This window comes from Castanea sativa, chromosome 9, assembly GCF_040712315.1.
Source record: "Castanea sativa cultivar Marrone di Chiusa Pesio chromosome 9, ASM4071231v1".
Lineage (NCBI taxonomy): Eukaryota > Viridiplantae > Streptophyta > Magnoliopsida > Fagales > Fagaceae > Castanea > Castanea sativa.
This window is the reverse complement of record NC_134021.1, coordinates 31,519,913-31,539,575: the sequence shown is the minus strand read 5'-3', so window position 1 is coordinate 31,539,575 and position 19,663 is coordinate 31,519,913. Positions and strand designations below refer to the sequence as shown.

The window sequence follows — 19,663 nt, the reverse complement described above, 5'->3', positions numbered from 1 at the left end:
TTTGATCCATGATGTGCCCAAGTCCAATGCTTAGGCCCATCATAATGGTTTTAGATTTCTTTAAAAAAAAATAAAAATCTAACTTCTACATTTTGGTTGAAACCAAATAATCTCAATCAAGGTTCAAGCCCACCAAGTTCAAAGCATAACTAAAAGCTCAAGATCATCAAGCTTAAAGACATCAAGATTAAAGCCACCAGTCTTAAAGTGCAAGGCCTAAGCAAACATCAAAACCAAGGCTTCCAATTAAGAAATGGCCAACAACCAAGAAGATCGACACATTAATGATCATAGGGAACAACCGCCTCTCACCACTCAAGATTTACTCAACACTTTGGTAGCAAGTCAAGCCCAACTCCAAAAGGACATCCAAGCATTGATCCAACAAATGGGGAACAAGAACTCTCATGAATCCTCTAGGGCCCAAAATGATAATGGACCCAAAAATTCTAAAGAAAGCCATGACTTGGTGTTGACTGAAAATGAGAAGAAGATGGTTGAACGAATGGACCAAATGGAAAAGCTCCTAATGAGATCTAGAAGGGTTGAAGAAGCTATGGATCTGCATTCACTTTCGCTCTTTCCTCAAGCAAGGGGCCCCACCAAAGTTTAAGATGCCAACATTGGACAAGTTTGATGGCACGAGCTGCCCTAAAGCTCATCTGAAAATGTACATAAGAGCATTGCAACCCTTGGGAGTTGATGAAGAGTTACTGGCCCAAATGTTTCAAAATACACTCACAGGAGTTGCCCTACGTTGGTTCCTAAATTTGGGGAGTTCTCGAACTTGGACTTGGGAAGATATGTGCCATGAATTTTACAAGCAATACAAGTACAAGACTGAGGTGGACATCACTCGGTGAGACCTTGAGACAACCAAGCAAGATTCCAGTGAATCTTTTGATGCATTCATCACAAGGTGGAGGACAAAAGTAGCCCAGATGACTATTAGCCCCAATGAGGAAGAACAATTGAACATGATTGTGAAGAATCTCCTCCCGACCTACAACAAGTATTTATTTGCTCGATACTTTCCCAACTTCAAGACCCTAATTGCTACTGGAACCCAAATTGAAGATGCTATCAATAACGGTGGGATTATCCAAGATCTCATGGACCAACAAATCATTGCTGCACCAACATCTACCAATCAATCCAACTCTACTTATGAGTTGCCAAGCCATAATGGGTTTTTCAAGAACTTTTTTTTATTACAAACTTTGTCTGTTCCTTACTTATTTCCATTTTTCTCTTATCTTAATTTCATTTCTTGTTTGATGCATTTGTTATTCATGCTTTGCTTGATGCAAACATAAAAATAAAAATAAAAATTCAAAAACTCAAAAAAAAAAATTAAAGAAAAATTTGGACTAGGAGCATTGGGATCTTTAGTGACATTTCTGACTCCCTTCAAAGCCCAATTGAAAATGGTTTCCCAGAGGCCTACAATTTCTATCAAAATGGACTTGTTCATGATAATCCTTCAAAATTTACAAAAATGCTTTTCTTCATAAGGAAAATATGTTAAAATCAAATCAAGGAGAACTTTCATAAAAAAAAAAAAAAAAAAAATCTTCCAACTAGGGGCATTGGGCCCTTTTGTGGATTTTCAAAAATCATGTACGGAAAGAGTGTGAGAGGTCAAAATTTTCAAATGTTATTTTTCTCAAGTACTACGTGAGAATTCCTTTGGCAAAGCTTTTGCAAATCATAATGCTTAATGGGCCAACCAATCAATGTGCACCAAGAGAGAATTAATTCCACCTGATTCATGTAAGGATCTTTGCTGAATCACATAAAACATAAGAAGAGAAGGTCCTAAAAGGCAATCAAAGAAACTCCAATTATTAGAAAATCTCAACAAAGAGAGATTCCACTGATCAGAAATTCTCAAACAATGTACACTCAATCCAAATCTTAGAACATTTTTTGTGTCACAATATTGGAGCATTCATAATTTTTATTCCAAGAGGAAGTTACTAAAAGAGTTCGAGTTACTGTGCCTATAAACAAGCCTTACTAGGGATAGGAGGCCATCTTTGGTTTAGCCACATTATTCCTTGACACCCATTACAAATATTATCCATTGCTAGCCCATTTGAGCTATTAAACAGTTAGCCTTTTTTTCATGAACCCATAACAACCTAAACCTAGGGTGGGAAAATTCGAGTGTGCATACTCAAATTTTATGCTATGGAGGACAATCTCATAGCTTCAATGAAGACATCAAGGAAAGCAAAGTCTATCAAGATTAGAGGAAACAATGGAGATCACATTTGAGAATGCTGATGATAATACTCCATCAAGGTGAGAAGACAAGAGTTCGTTAAGCTGAAAGCTAAGAGATTCCCTCATACAGAAAGAGATGAGAGCTCATCAAGTCAGAAAGCAAGAAGCAACAACAAGAAAATCCCGCTAGATTGAAAACTTGAAAGGACAGTCTAGGCAAAAATTAGGGATACAAAAAAAAAAAGATAGATTGAAAACTCGAAAGGGCGGTCTATGTAAAATGAGAGATAAAAATTTGAGTGTGAGAGAGTCTGCTAGGTTGAAAACCCGAAAGGGCAGCCTAGGCAAAAGTTAAGACCAAAAAAAAAAATTGAACTACGGATGACTTGATCCTTCTTTTAAAAGAGGTACGTAGGCAGCTGTTTCAAGCACGGTCAAATCAAAAAAATTCATTCATTTGTTATCAAAGAAAGAGGAATAAAAAAAAGAATAAAAGAAGTCCAATTGGTCAAAAATCAAAGAGGTGGCCTAGTCACAAGAAGAGAAAAAGAAAAGGCGACCTTGTCATAGGTTTCAAAAAAAAAAAAAAAAAAAGAGAGAAAAAAGAAGAACAAAGAAGGTTGAAAACCGAAAAGGCGGCCTAGTCACAAGTTCCAAAAGAAGATGAAAGATTTGTTAAGATGAAAGTCTAGAGGTTTGAAAAATGAGCAAGAAAGAACATTCATACAATAGATCAATGAAAAGAGAGTCAGAAGAATTCAATCACTACAAAGACCTCAGCATAAATTTGAATCAAAGAAGAAAATTTGAAAGCTCAAAAAAGAGTTGCCTAAGAAGAATACAAGGCAAACAAGAATGATATAACTTCGATACAAATGATCCATGATGACCAGTGAGCAAATGACAAGAATGTTGAGAATTTTAGCACAATGTCAAGAAAGGGAGAAACAAGAAAATCCTTCTAATGCCTAACCTTTGAGTATTGCACACTTGAGTGGAATATCTACAAGGGATTTTGAGCCTTTTTATATCATTTTCTTTCATAACCTGAACCTAGCCTACATTACAACCCATGCATAAAGACCTCCTTGAAGTTCTGCTAGTTATAGGCACATCCTTAACTCTGGCAATATTTTCTCTTGGATTAAAAAGGAAAAATGCTTGAGGTTATCAAGCCCCACTGGCAAGTAATCTGCATGACACAGTTTCTTAAATTCTCAACTGACTTGAAAGAATTCTCTAATTGAAGGCACTCCATTTTGTTTGTTTCCAACAAATGTGACTCCCAAATTCGGGGCACTCCTCTTTGTTTCTATCCCACAAAAAAAAGAAAAAAGAAAAAAAAAAGTGTCTCCTGAACTTGAAGCACTCTAAAAAAAAAATACATGACTCTCAAACATCTCTACATTTCATTTCTTTGATTGTCTTTGAAGACCTAATCCAAAAATGTTTGAAAAGAAGAAGCAAATTTGATTACATGTATTTAATGACTTTGATCATTTTTAATCAAAAAGATTGACTTGACTCTTAAACAATATGATATGCTAAAATAGTTGTTGAAAGGATTATCTCATGATCATTTAGAAAAGGTCAAGAACTTTCTCAAAAGGCACCACTATGCACCAAATGGTTTTTCAAGAAAAAAATCAATTTCTTTCAAAAGCAAAATTTTTCATGGTCAAGTCCATTTTGAAAATGCCATGCAAGGTTTGAAGCCATGATCATCTTTTGGTTGGACTAGATGTCTTCCCTACAGACTTGAACTATGTCTGACCTCGTCCTCTTAAAGAAAGGTGCGTAGGCTACCTGTTAAAGGCTCTGTAAACAATAGGCACCAAATCAAGACAATGACCCAAAGTTGTTTGCAAATAGCTTTAAACTAAGGGCATTGGCCCATTTGCTTTTTTTATCTGCATTAAGCATGCCTAAATTATGAGCATTGGCCCATTAGTTTTCATATGCAAGCTTTTCATCTATTTTTCTATGCAAGCATGTTTATACTAGGGGCATTGGTTCAAATTAATTGGTTTCTAACAAACTTGAGAAAGGAAAATTTTCATCTTTGTAGGAATTAAGCAAAAATCTCTCATTCATTTCAGCATTCAATAACAACTTCAAGACCAGATCACCAAATCAGCTAAGAAGTCTCACATCTCACATGGATCAACTAAGAAGTCTCCCACATCACACAAGGCTCGACTAAGGAGTCTCTTGCATTCATTGAAGTTGACTAGTATTGTCCAACATCTCCGGCTCTAGGGTTTGACAAAGTTTTTTAAAAGTCACAAAAACATTTTCAAAATGCCCAACATGTTTTCACAAATACCAATTTTTGATAAGAATATCAAAATTTTCAAAAGAAAATTCAACAAGATTTTCAACAAGTTTCAGGTTCAAAATTTTTCAAAAACATACAAGTTTTTAGAAAATTTGCCAAGATCTTCTTAAGAAAACCCAACAAGGTTTTTATCAAATTTCCAAAAGACATGACAAGATCATTCCAAGAGTGCCCAACATGTTTTCACAAATACCAATTTTGATAAGAATATCAAAATTTTCAAAAGAAAATTGAACAAGATTTTCAACAAGTTTCAGGTTCAAAAATTTTCAAAAAACAGACAAGTTTTTAGAAAATTTGCCAAGATCTTCATGAGAAAACCCAACAAAGTTTTTATCAAATTTCCAAAAGATATGACAAGATCATTCCAAGAATGCCCAACATCTTTTCACAAATACAAATTTTGATAAGAATATCAAAATTTTCAAGAGAAAATTCAACAAGATTTTCAACAAGTTTTAGGTTCAAAAATTTTCAAAAAACAAATAAGTTTTTAGAAAATTTGCCAAGATTTTCATGAGAAAACCCAACAAGGTTTTTATCAAATTTCCAAAAGACATAACAAGATCTTCCTAAGAAAACCCAACAAGGTTTTTATCAAATTTCCAAAAGACATAACAAGATCTTCCTAAGAAAACCCAACAAGGTTTTTATCAAATTTCCAAAAGACATGACAAGATCATTCCAAGAATGTCCAGCATGTTTTCACAAACACAAATTTTGAATAAGAATATCAAAATTTTCAAGAGAAAATTCAACAAGATTTTCAACAAGTTTCAGGTTCAAAATTTTTTTAAAAACAGACAAGTTTTTAAAAAATTTGCCAAGATCTTCCTAAAAAAACCCAACAAGGTTTTTATCAAATTTCCAAAAGACATGACAAGATCATTCCAAGAATGTCCAGCATGTTTTCACAAACAAAAATTTTGACAAGAATATCAAAATTTTCAAGAGAAAATTCAACAAGATTTTCAACAAGTTTCAGGTTCAAAAATTTTCAAAAAACAGACAAATTTTAGAAAATTTGCCAAGATCTTCATAAGAAATCCCAACAAGGTTTTTACCAAATTTCCAAAAGACATGACAAGATCATTCCAAGAATGCCCAACATGTTTTCACAAACACAAATTTTGATAAGAATATCAAAATTTTCAAGAAGAAATTCCACAAGATTTTCAACAAATTTCAAGTTCAAAAATTTTCAAAAAACGGACAAATTTTTAGAAAATTTGCCAAGATCTTTACAAGAAAACCCAACAGACTTTTCAAATAAAAAAACCCGACAAGGTTTTTTTAAAAATAATTTACAGGTTCAAAATTTTCAAGAAAATTGCCAACACATTTTGGATCAAAATTCTTTTCGGAAACCAACAAGTTTCCAAAACTTTTCATCACACATCAGTTAAATTTCAAGTTGCAAAATTAGGTGTCTTTCTTTTACATTGACATTCGCTTTTCAAAGCTCTGTCAATGAGGGGCATTCTGTTGACACCCAATTTTACAACTTGCATTTAACCAACCGATAGATCTTCAGATTTGTGATACAAAACAAATCTTGATGCTCTAACGATCATAATGGTATGTCATGGGTTTTGATCTGACCACCTGATCAAAAGTTATCATACAATCAATTTTCAATGATCATGGCTCACCTACACGATGGGCCCAATCACGTCCTATCTTAAACACTTAATTTTGATTGGTTCCAACAAGAATTAATTTAAAATTAATTGTGTGAATTTTGATTGGATTTCATTTTATTTACTTATTTTTAAAAAAAAATAAAAAATGTTTTCCTTTATAGTATCTTATCTGCTCTTTTGAAAAACAATTTGGAGAGAGAAAGATATGATCCATGAAAAATTTTAAAAAAAAAATGCTCAAAAAACGTTATTATCTTCAGCAGAAACTTGAATCGCGTTTTTGGCTTGGAAAAAGTTGAAATTTGATTTTCTCTATTTGTGGAAAAGTTGTAGAGAATTAAGTTTCCTTTCAAAGAAAACTAATTTTGAATCAATTGGAATTTTGAGAAAACAGTTATGGCCAAAATACGAAACAAGTGCAGAAGATAACTCAAATTCAGCATCATCTTCAATTTTCTTTCAAAATTTCAAATGAGTATCAATGCCCAATTTGATCAAGCTTATCTAATAGGCTTATTCCCTCCCTTAGCTTCAGAAGAAAGTTTTTGAAAAACAAGTTGGATAGGAAAATAGATACATTCTTTGAAAAATTTCAAAAAAACAGAAAAACGCTCAAAAAACGTTACTATTTTCAGCGGCAACTTAAATCACATTTTTAGCCTAGAAAATATTGAAATTTGGTTTTCTATATTTCTGAAAAAGTTGTAGATAATTTGATTCCCTTTCAGAAAAAACTAATTTTGAATCAATTGGAATTTTGAGCAGAAAGTGAGAGCCAAAATACGAAACAGGTGCAGAAGATAACACAAGTTCAACATCATCTTCAACTTCCTTTCAAAATTCAAATGGAGATCAACACCAAATCCGTTCCAGCTCATTTAAACAGGTTTATCTCATCCCTTAGCTTCAGAAGAAAGCTAATAACTTAGCTTTAAAGCTAAGCCATCCCTTCTCCTATAAATAGAGAAGACTTCTTCCATTTTCTGGACCTCGGGAATTCCCTCTAAGGAGCTAGTGAGAAAGCAGAAAAGAAAAGCTGTTGTACAACCATTGTTCTTACTTTGGTTGTAGTTGAGTACCTCCTTGCTTTCTCCCTAACTCTTTAAGTGATCACTTCCTCCTTTTAATTTATGTTATATGTTGGTAGGTAGTTAATTATGTTTTTAACTTTCTACACGTGCTTGAATAAATGTTTAACAAGTCATTATTTGTTTCTTTCATGATATGTTTGGATGAACATGCCTATATATCTCATTGATATTCCTTTTAAATGCTTAGATGAACACTTCTAGGCTAATACACAAATTTTCTCTTGAATGCTTAGATGAACACTTCTAGGCTAAAACACAACTTTCTCTTGAATACTTTGACGAACATGTCTAGGTAGTTGTTTTACTTTGTTAAATGCTGGAACAAACACGTCTAAGTATTTTGATTTTCTCTAGATGAACATGTCTATTTTCCTTTACTTCTTTTCATAATTGCTTGGATAGGCCAGGCATTTCCGGAAAGATCTAGATGTTGAACTGTCAATTAGGAAGAAGATCCTGCAGCACTGAAAATAAACACAACTGTTGGCTCTTTGCGATCTACTATGCTGATCTTTATGATGCGTGGTTTTTGAAATATATTTTCTATACTTTATTAATATTAAATAATATCTTATTTCTGTATAAACTAAATAAATGTTGGAACCAACGTTCTTTAATAGTTTTTTTTTTCTAGGATTTTATCTTATGAGTCATTAAAAAAAATACTGACAGTACTAGGTAATTAGTAGGTATAAATAAATATAAATTAAAAATAATGGGAAATCTTCACATTATAAAGAAAGACTGTGATCCTTATCTACTTGTTCTCTTTTACTTGAACTACGCAGACCTATTTTTATAATTATGAGAAAACTAGTATATTATTATATTTTAATGTTAAATTCTCATTTTTGTTGGCAAGACTCTTACAATTTGTTCTGCTGGTTGTCCACTATATGTCAGCTGGGTCTTCATGAAAATGGTTGCTACTGCCCACTCTATGCTTTCCTGAAGTTCTCAAATTCTGTTCTTTCCTTTTTTGTTGTACTCTTCAGACTGTGAATTAGGTTTCTATTCTTTCCGTTTTTTGTTATACTCTTCAGCTTCGGAACCAATTCTGCCACTACTTATGAGTCCACTTCAAGTGGCCAAATGTGCTATATGGATTGGTGTGTGGAAAGGACCTCCCTATCTATTCGTAATTTTGGTAGGAGGTTCTATGGATGTCAGTATTGGTCGCCAGTTAGTATTACATGATTTTAGTGTCATTAGATATTTGCTTTGTCATTTTCTTACTGTCTTTGCTGACCATCATATAAATGCCTTCAATGTTGTATGTAGGACTCCGATCAGGCAAGTAAGTTCTTCAAATCGTGGGACCCACATATTTTGAGTTATGGGTGATGAAAACAAAGTTATAAGTTATGAAAATCATAAATCCAAACAGCCTCTAAATATTTGAAAAAAGAAAGTTGAAAACATTAGAGTAAGGGTTTTTTTTCCTTTGGAATGATATCATCTAGATTAATGGCTCAAATGTGAAAAGAACTCTACCTTTGTTCAACCATTGTTTGAAGAAGGAAAGTTTGATTGAGACAGGAGAGCTCTTGATTTAGCTGAAGGGGTGAAATGTTAGATGGTATTCACTATATGCAGCAGGTATAAAGTATCTCTCTCTCCAAACAGAAGGTATTTGGACCAATAACATTAATTATGGCTGAATCATTAACGACAATACTCCAAAAACAAAGTCATTTTCAACGTCACCATGACCTCCTAACAAATTAGATGCATAAAAAGACACTTGAAAAAGAATAATTGTTCTACCATCATTGGATTGGACTCGAGGGCATAAAGAATTCACTTATAAAAACAGAACCAAATCGAATTCGGAGATCAGATAAACACCATCTAGCCTATTAAAGCAAGAAGGAATTGATGCAAAATTAGAATTACTATTCTAGCTTTTGCTTGATTTCTTAATTGGTACAAGCCATATTCTTAATTTTAGGGGAATAATAACTTTTGTTACCCCTTCATTCAACGAATGCATCATAATAAATGTTATAAAGTAATTCCGGACTTTTTTAGTGGATAGTCTAAGACTGTATGTCTAAAAGCAAATCACAAAAAATAGACATTATATAACAGAAGTAATCGATTCCCTTATCATGTTGAGGAAAGAATTTATCAAAATAATAAGAATTCAAAACATTTTACAAGATAATTTTTTTTTAAATAATTTTAGAAGATAATTCTAGTCAATTCAAACTGATTTTTCCTCTTTTGTCGGTAGTCCTTCTTGTGGCTTAAAAGTGCTGGGCTCCTCAATATGAAGAGTTATTGGTCTCATTGCCCTGCTAAATGCTGTCTCTTTCATTTGGTTTCTTTCTAGATGAGTATGTCTGTATGTGGACTCGTGTTAGAATTGTAAAAGATTCTTTTGTGCCTCAAACATGGTCGCAAAGGATACATCTAATTTTTTTTTTTTTTTTTTGAGATAAAAGATAGAAGTTTTATTTTTTTATTTATTTTTATAGATAAAAGATAGAAATTTTATTATTTAATAAGTATGTGAGCTACACCACCTGAGCTAAAACACCAGCACCAGGGAAAGAAAGCCAATTAATGAAAAAAAAAAAAAAAAAAACCCAAGGAAACAGAGAAACAACACCACGAATACAGAGCTTTTAAAAAACAGAGACTAAGAGCCCCTTCCAGAATTACTTTAGGATACATCTAAAATTAATTGGTGCAATATATGAGATTTTCTTTTCTTTTTTGATAAGATATACATGAGAATTTTGAGTACGCTAGTCGGTATATTTATCTCAAATACGTAAGACCACAATTTAGGTTTACAAATTTGCCATTTTAAAGCTACAAATGCATGTCCAAATGCTTCCATAGGGGCTTTTTCTTTCATACTTCCTATTATTTAGGACTTCACTACAATTGATTCCGTGCTTAAACTATCTTTATCCTTGAAAGAAATTGAAGAATATCCATTATCAATCACTATTGTTTTAAAAAAGAGGCAAAAATAATCGAAAAAGAGAATGAGTTTTTATTTTTTGAGATGATTATAATTTGTCGATGGTCAAATCAATGATTTCATAATAATAATTTTATTAATGATTATTTTTAATACAAGAAATATATAAAATATATTTATTTGCTCGGCCGTTTTTGTTGGTCTTTTTATTTTTATTTTTATTTTTTTATGAACTAGAAACTTTTTATTAAGATTAAAAATAAAAAAATAAAATAAAAATAAAATAAAAAAAACAGCACAGAAAGATTACGAACCTCAGCTCTAATTATAGAAACAAAACGAAAAGGCCACAATCCCACATAAAATAAAAAAACCAAAAAAGTTGTTCAACAAAGACCACTTGACTAAGATATAAGCAGCAACATTTGCTTTTCTAGCCTTCCATTGAATTTAAAAATTCGAGATTTGAGACTTTAAGGCTAAAGCATCAAAGCAGATGTTGGTCTTCTTTTTTATATCAGAGTTTCCATAATAATAATATTGTTTCTCAAAAAAAAAAAAAAATAGTTTCCATAATCTTTTGACTATTTTCATGTAAGTTTTAATGAGGGGCTTTTGTATATGATAATGAAAGATAAAGGAGAAAAGTAACGTTTTTTTTTTTTTTTTTTTGAGAATGTGAAAAGCTACTAATTAAGAAGGAGAATATGTTTCAAATAACTCATTTTTAATTACATTAAACAGATCATGACAAGCAAAATGTGTGACGGCAATTAATTTATTGAAATAAAGAGTTCTTATTTGTTCATTGGGTCATGTTAACAGATGCTCTTAAGGTAATTGTTAATAAACTATAATAGGAAAGTTTTGACACCATTTTTATGAGAAATTTAAAAAGCTGTCAACAACATTTATTGTTTTATCATTCTCTCAATGAAATGTTTCTAAAAATAGCTCCTAAACCAATGCCCTTAGGCATTGGTTAACATTTCCCTTGTTCATTTTAGTGATGATTTTTTATCATAACTATTTTTAGTGGAAAATGATTTTTTTTTTCTTTATTTGCTTGCAACTCAAAGTATCATTTTTTTTTAATGTCTCGACTCTCGTCATCTCTCAGCAACAATTATAATTGGGGTAGAGTTATTGTCATAGTGGAGTTGGCTAGTGATAGACTAAGACTCCCGTATAAATTTATAAGAACCCAAAAGCCCCTTTTGAAAAAAAAATTTAAAAAGTACAAAAAAGTATGTTGTAGGGTGGAAATTTTATATATATATATATAAAAGAGTGAGTTCTGCATTTTTTTTTCAACATCTTAAAAGTCCTCAAAATATTGGTAGGGTTCAAATCTTTAGGAGAAATTTCACATACATACACACTTGTATAAAGCTAGAATATGATTTCTATTTTTCAGATTAAAAAAAAACTCTAAATTGTTTCACCAAAATAAAATTTTATGAGTGCATTAATTAAGTGGATTAGTTATTACTAATTGTAAAAGATATGTTAATAAAATATAAATACAAAAACTTAATTCGTAATTTTGTGCCTAAAAACCAAGATCATTGATTTTAAAAATTAATAATAATAATAATAATTATTATAATAATATAGAAAGTTAAATAATATTATTTAATTTTAAAAAAATTCATTTAAAAATTATAGCATTTAGGTGTCAAACTGGATTCAATTGATTTTGATAGTGACAATAGGACAGGTAGTGGCCAATAGTGACGAAGGCCATAGATTAGTGGCGTTGCTAAGTTCTAACAATGTACGAATAGTGACAATGGTTGCGGTGATATGGAGGGAGGTAGAAGTGTGTACTGGTGAATTATAGGAATTAAAAATAACAATAAGTTTAGAGTCACAAAAATACTCGCAAAATTTTACTATTTAATTTTTTTATGGGAAAAGAATTTTACAATTTATTTTTTTGACAGAAAAAATTGTATAATTGTTAAAGTGGTAAATTATAATTAGTAAGTAAAATGTGATATTAATGATAGCCTAAATAAAATTTAGTAAAAACTTAATGGTTCAACTTTTATAAAAATAGTGTACCTATAATTTTTTACTCTATAGTGGGGTAGGGAATGAAGACAATGTTTTTTCTCGGAAAATATTTTAACCTTGGTATAATTTTCTGTTAACTAACAATTTTAGTCTAAACAACCAAAAAAGAAGGAGAATGTTCTCTAATGGGCCTAGCAAAAACTTGTACATGAAAAATAAATAAATAAATAAATAAAAGAAGAAAGAAATGGCTTAAACTGAAAGCTCTATTTGAAAACCGTAGAGGAAATGTTATTTTTAGGATATATATTAATAAATTATTTAAAAAATAATAATTAATTATTTTAATAATTTTTTCAATTATTTATAAAAATTTTCTTAAAATAATCGGTTAATATATACTCTTAGACGTACATAAAGCATACATCGAACCTAAACGATGCTATTATTAAATGTCTAGTCTAATCAGTGATCCCTTTATTGCATACAAGTTACAGGTTCCTTCCATCTGCATGAAAAGGAAATCTAACCTGCCACGTGTGCTCTAAGTCCAATGGACCTTTAGATTCCCTTTTTTATTTTATTTTTTTTCCTTTTTCTTATGGGACTAATGAGACGTGTGTGATGATGACTCGACAACCAAATTGCCACCTACCGTTTTATTAACGACAATTCCAAACTTCAATGGTTTCAGACTTCAGAGTGTCACTAGTTCGTTTTCCTTTTAACCAGTTCAAACTGAACCCAGCACATGAAGGTTAGAATTTCCTTTATTTTATGCCCATCTCTTTTTGAGTAATTCTCTCCAAAAAGTGACCAAAAAAAAAAGGTTGTCTTGGATTAATCTATAGTTGTGTCCATATACCCAATATCTTAATCATGAGGTATTCCCATTATTTATCTTGTGCGTGAAATTGGGTTTGATAGATTTTCTGCAAATGGGTTCCTTAGTTTCCATATCTGTCAAGTATAATTATCTCATTTTTTTGAACATCTCGTTTCTCTTAGTGGCGTCTGTTTTCTTGATTATAAATTCCCATTCTTCAGAATTTCATGTTAAGACCAATTTCCTAGGCGTCAGTGACAGTAGTCAGCATGGCTGTAAGGATTTTCATAGGCTAGATGATTACAAAGCCAAGTGTTTGTACATCAAAACACATAACCCATGTGTCTCCCAAGGCTATATTGACTATCTTTACCTTTTCTACTGCAAACTAGGAAGTTTTCCCGTTCTGGGTTATTCTCTTCTCTTTCTTTGGCTCCTTGTTCTGTTTTATATGTTGGGGAACACAGCTTCTGAGTACTTTTGTTCTTCACTTGAAAGCTTATCAAGTTTACTAAAATTGTCTCCTACAATTGCTGGGGTTACTCTGCTTTCTCTTGGCAATGGTGCTCCTGATTTCTTTTCAAGCATCGTCTCGTTTATGGGTGAAGGTACAAGTGATGTTGGCCTTAATACAGTACTAGGTGGTGCTTCTTTTGTAACGTGTGTTGTGGTTGGAATCATAAGCATTTCAAGGGGCCGAAGAGTGGTTCGAGTACACAAGTCTGCCTTTATTAGAGATGTTTGTTTTTTACTTTTGGTTCTTGTGTTTTTGCTTGTTATATTGATTCAAGAGGAAATTGACCTGTGGGGTGCAGTTGGTTTTTCTTCAATGTATGTTGTTTATGTTGTAGTTGTTTACACCTCACATTTTCATTGGAAAAATGGTGAAGAAAGTCAAAGAGGTTGGGATTCAAGCAATTGCAGTGATTTGACTATACCTATTCTTGGCAAGAAGAGTTGCCAAGAAGAGATTAATACTACAGAGAAACGAGCTATAGAAGGTTGTTCTGAAGTAGAAGTCAAGAAGAGTTGCCTTTGTTTAACGCGATTAGCTTTTTGTGGTACACTTCTTGACATCCTTGAGCTGCCTCTTTACTTGCCAAGGAGATTGACAATTCCCGTTGTTTCTGAAGAGAAATGGTCTAAGCCATATGCAGTTGCTTCAGTGACGTTAGCACCACTGCTGTTGTCAGCTCTTTGGAGCCCTCAAAGTGAGAATGGCACCTTAAATTCAAGCCTGGTGGCTTATGGAATTGGGTTGCTGATTGGGATTGCTTTTGGAGTTCTTGTATTTGTGACAACTGAGAAGTCGATCCCACCAAAGAAGTGCATATTTCTTTGGCTTTCTGGAGGTTTTTTAATGAGTGTAGCCTGGAGCTATATTATTGCTCAAGAATTAGTGGGGCTGCTAGTTTCACTGGGGTACATGTGTGGAATAAATCCTTCTATTCTAGGCTTGACAATCCTTGCTTGGGGCAACTCAATTGGGGATCTGGTGACAAACTTATCCATGGCTTTGAATGGAGGACCAGAGGGCACTCAGGTAGCAATATCAGGCTGTTATGCTGGCCCCATCTTTAGCGTTCTCATTGGTTTGGGTTTGTCCCTTGTTGGCTCTTGTTGGTCAAATTACCCATCATCTGTTGTGATACCTAGAGATCCATACCTCTTGGAGACACTGGTCTTACTGGCAGTTGGGTTGCTTTGGGCACTTGTGGTTTTGCCAATCAGAAACATGAGGCTTGATAGGGTATTGGGAGGAGGGCTTTTAGTTGTATATCTAGTTTCTTTGTCTTTAAGGTTGATTCAAACGCAAGGGTCTCTCCAGCTTCATACACACACGTGATATTCTCAACCAACATGATTTGTAAGCTGAGTAATTGTAATTATATCTACTGATTCTAATTACTTAATACTGTGCAATATTTTCCTGTAATCAATTAACTCTTTGTGCTATTTCGAATGAAAGATAGATAGGCACTTTTTCTACAAAATAGTTGGCATCATTTTTGAACCTTGATTTAAAATGTCAGCGACTTGACTCCACTTGAGAGCTGACAGAAAATTCTTTCAACTTGATTCTATAGTATTTTCCTTAGAGAACACTAATGTCATTTGTTTGGTTTGATTGATAATACGGTCTATTTACCTTGCAAATAAACACATTATGCCCTTAAGTCGCGAAAATTGCACTTGTATGACAAGAGGTGTAAATTGCTTCAAATATTGAGTATGGATGGTGATTCCTCTGTGGACCTCACTAAATCCAAGAGTTTTTTTTTGGCTTCACAAAGACAGTTATTTTGTACTTCTTATAGTTTCAACAGACTGAGGGCTTACAGGGTTGCAAGCAACTTGGTGCAAAGGTTGGGTGTTAGTGCAATGGTAAGTGTTTTTCACCAAGAATCACATATAGTGGCTTAAAACAAGACCTCACAAAAGTTACAACATTTACCTTTGTTTGTTAACCATCTACTCTTTTCTTTATTTATTTATTTTTTAATTGATAATTTCAATAGTTGTGAGATGAGAAATTTGAACCTGAATTGGGAAATTTGAACCTAAATGACTCTTTCGTATATACCAAAAAAGTATGAAATAAGCTAGAAGGCTTTTGTCACTGTTAATCTGAATACAATTTCAATTTGCATCACTACGGAGTAAATAATGTCATTATTGTTTATATTGTATAATGGATTATCAAAATACTAATAAATAGGACCATCCGTTCATTACTATTTCATACAAAAGTGATGACATTTAGCAGTAGCACTGCAAGGAGGATGACAGGGGCTAATTCTTTATCTGATCCAAACAAAAAAGAAGACAAAACTTACAAAAGTGATGACATTTGGCAGTAGCACTGCAGAGAGGACTTATAAAAGTGATGACATTTGGCAGTAGCACTGCAGAGAGGTTGAAAGGAGCTAATTCTTTATCTAATCCAAACAAAAAAGAAGACAAAACTTAAAATGACAGGATCGATGTGGACTTCGTATTGTAATTTGTAAAATTCATTGAGAGAATCGGCCTCTATGCTTTCTATCACCTGAATGACTAAAATATTTGTCACACACAAAGTATCCATCAAAGTTCTTGTGACCTTTATTTTCCACTAGTCATTTGCATTCTAGGAAGTATGGTTGGTATGGAATTATAGGTAATTATTTGGTTAGTAAATTAGAAAATCCACTTGCATTTTTCTTGTTTTGAAAGATTTTCTACTCTGTTGGAATTTGTTAAAGTTTTCCACCATTTCTAGTTGAGTAATGTATAAGTACAACCATGCATATATATACAAATTATATTTGCCGTTATGATTATCCAAGTAGAAATAGATGAGAAGGTGTTTACTCTAAAATTCCCAACGTCATCTGAAATTCAGAAAGAAAATTGACAGCAATTTTGGAATAGTAGGCAAGAAAATTTTGGAGAAATTATTACATACACCGGGCTGAGTCTGCCTCCCTCTTATATTACCTCGAAAATTTGGATTTGGACAAAATTAGATCAAGACATCTGCATCTAATAAATGGAGATGGAATTGGGTGGCTACAAACTATGAATATGAGCAAGGGTCCAATTACAGTGATAGAACTAGGGTTGAATGAGGGTTCGCTAAAAACAAAGAGTAAAAGCAAGGGCCCTTTACTCCATCACAGTGATGTGGTGATAGAATTAGGCATGGGGCCATGGCTAGGGTTCAACCACTTGTCACTTAACAGAATGTGAGTCAATTTGGAATTGAATTTTTGAAAGCCATGGTGGTTTAATGAAACCAACACATTTGATACACCCCCTAAAAAAAAAAAAAAAAAAAAAAACACACACACACACTTGATACACTTGATGGAAATAGAGTTTGAAAATAGAAATCTATAATACTGGGAATATCAGAAGATATGTAATAGTATTACTATTCAAATGTTTAGTTGTAAAATTGTCCATATATGTATTCTGGAAATAGCCTACTTATACCACTATATGTACGCTTATTGTAGAACTAAATCTATATCTATATCTATATATATTTAAAAACTGAAGCGTAACATTCATTGTTGTACACTCCTGTTGAGCCACCTCATCGCCACATCATTGGCCACATAATAAGTCTTTTTCAAATAATTTTTTACCTTTAATTTTTTTACAATATTAAATGTAAGGGCATGAAAAATCTTAAGAGTTCACGACCCACTAAGAACAATGGCTAGCTCAATTCATCTATGGCCCAAAATAAAGAATTTGTAAAGAGTGAACAACACAATAAAGTAATGACCCGGTCTGAAGGTTAGACAAGAAAGAAAATGGCAAAATCTGTATATTAGATCAACCAATCCCTTAATACAAGCCCTCCTAAGGAGGTTAATTCACTCCAATTTCTCTCTCTTGTTCTTCTCTTTTCTTTTTGTCCTCCCTTAATTTATGTGTCCCTTCATGCAGTCTCTCTTTCTCCTGTATATACTCCTTCCTTTCTTCCTTACATCTCAACCATCAATTTCCCACCTAACCAGTTTCCTACTTTGACACTTGTCCATTCCCACAATTTTAGAATGTGGTGGAAAGAAATTGCCTAACTGTAATATGCACTATTCAGGTCACTTCCTCATCAATGCAACTGATAAAGCTGTTGTCCACCATTTAATGCAACCAGGTAGCTAGATGCAGGGCAGTCAATGCGGAGCCCACAAGCTACCCTAAACCAAAATCTCCCCCCTTAGTCTTTGGCTCTCACTTGGTAGGCTGTAGAGTGCTCCTGAACTTACCTCTACACCTTTCCGAGCAGCCCACTTCCTCAGGCCCAGGCCCTCAGCCTTACCACTCTGCTACGACCTTTAAGCTTCATCCTCGGTCCCCGGGCCCCCACACATGTTGGCTCTCCAACCTCATCCTCGGTCCTCATGCCCTCACATTAAATATATAAATATATTGGCTTTACAAGTTCATCTTAGACAGTTTTAACTTTACATGTTCATCTATTTTAATTTTGATGTTACAATATATATAATAAATCAATGGAAAATCAAACAAAAGTATTGTCTATATATATTCATCTTGGACGGTTTTAACTTTATATATTATTTTACTCCTTCATCTTCCTTTATTTTGGCTTTTCTTATTCTCGTCATCTTACTATAAATATGCCTCTTTCTCCTATTCTATGCATATTTTTCCTATACAAAAAAAGTTATCTCTCTCTCTCTCTCTCTCTCTCTCTCTCAATTTTTTTTAAAATTTTTTGTTGGGTTTTTTTATTTTCCCTATATCTCTACCTTTAGATTGATGTATATTTGTTTTTTAGAATTCTACTTTTAAAAAAATTTCTATAAAAAAATATTCACTGTCCATAGGAGTATCTCCTACTAGAAGTTTGTTCTCTTATTGTCCTATTATTAACTAATTCATATGTGTTCCTTGGTGCAAGTATTTTTTTATCATTTTATTAACAACACTAAATACTTTTTATGAATAGTGTTTGATGTTGGTCTGAATTGGGGAAATTTAATATTATAATATATCATATTTTGTATTGTTATTAGATTTTAGTTTATTTGGAAAACAAAAGGATAATTTGGACAATTTGATGAAGAATAGTTAGTGTAGTTGAAGACAATGGTCTTTGTGCAATTTTTGCTCACTGTTTGTAGATATTATGTTTAATATATTAGCGGCAAATTGCTATGTCTTTATTATATAATGTTCTTAGATGCTTAAGTAATTGTTTTAAACATTTACGAATATTTTATATTATTTTTCATCTTTTTTATTTCATTAGTATGCTCTTTGAGATTTTTAAGAAAATAAATTATATTTTGTGTTTAAAATTATTTATTCATCTATTCATTTTTCATATGTTGGATTAGATGTTAGATTAGATTATAACAACATTAACACAATACTTTATTTTTCAAAAAAAAACTTCTCTATATTGGCATATGAAGTGCTCAACCAAGCTTCAAAGCGTACATAAGTAAGAAATATCAATTTCTTAACCAACCCATGAGTACTGTACTTCCCAATACAAACTCAAAAAAAATTATTTTTTTTTTCCAATTTTCTTTAAGAAAATAAGCAACCAAAAAATATGCAAATTAATGAAAACAAAAGGCAACAAAATAAAGATAGCATGTACTAATGTGCAAGTGATTCCTAGCATGTATGAAATGTATGAAGCACAGGAAGAAATCAGAAAAAGAGGTGTCCTAAAAATGATTGAAAGAATTCAAGTAAAGGACAAATAGAAAGACAATTAAGTCTTTGGATTCCTCCTCATCCACATAGCACAAGTCTTGGGCTGTGAAGATGAAGAAGCATGAGTCCTAGCAAATCTATGAAAGGGCAGGGAGGGAATAACATTCCCTTGAAACCAAGTTAAAAAACTCAAGGCTTTTAATATATCTTCAACCAATGGTACGAGATCATGTATCTTGGACAAATTAGACAATCGTTTCTCAGGATGAAGCTTGAAACACTTAGGACAAGTGTGACTAGTGTTGGGGATATTACACAAAGTAATAATGGAAGAACAAGGTTAACACAAAAGACAAATAAAAAATAGATAACTTGGAGACACTATATCGTTTT

The 19,663-nt window shown here is 32.6% G+C and overlaps 1 protein-coding gene across 1 annotated transcript; it reads left to right on the top strand.

The window, feature by feature from the left end:
• Positions 1-12,959: 12,959 nt before the first annotated feature.
• On the top strand, positions 12,960-15,075 carry LOC142611371 (cation/calcium exchanger 2-like). Its single transcript, XM_075783484.1, has one exon. It carries the CDS (start codon positions 13,194-13,196, stop codon positions 14,925-14,927), a length of 1,734 nt encoding a protein of 577 aa, XP_075639599.1. The 5' UTR covers positions 12,960-13,193; the 3' UTR covers positions 14,928-15,075.
• Positions 15,076-19,663: the final 4,588 nt, after the last annotated feature.

Bases quoted from the DNA above. Each gene is read 5' to 3' on its own strand.
- LOC142611371 (XM_075783484.1), top strand. From the start codon at position 13,194: ATGGGTTCCTTAGTTTCCATATCTGTCAAGTATAATTATCTCATTTTT.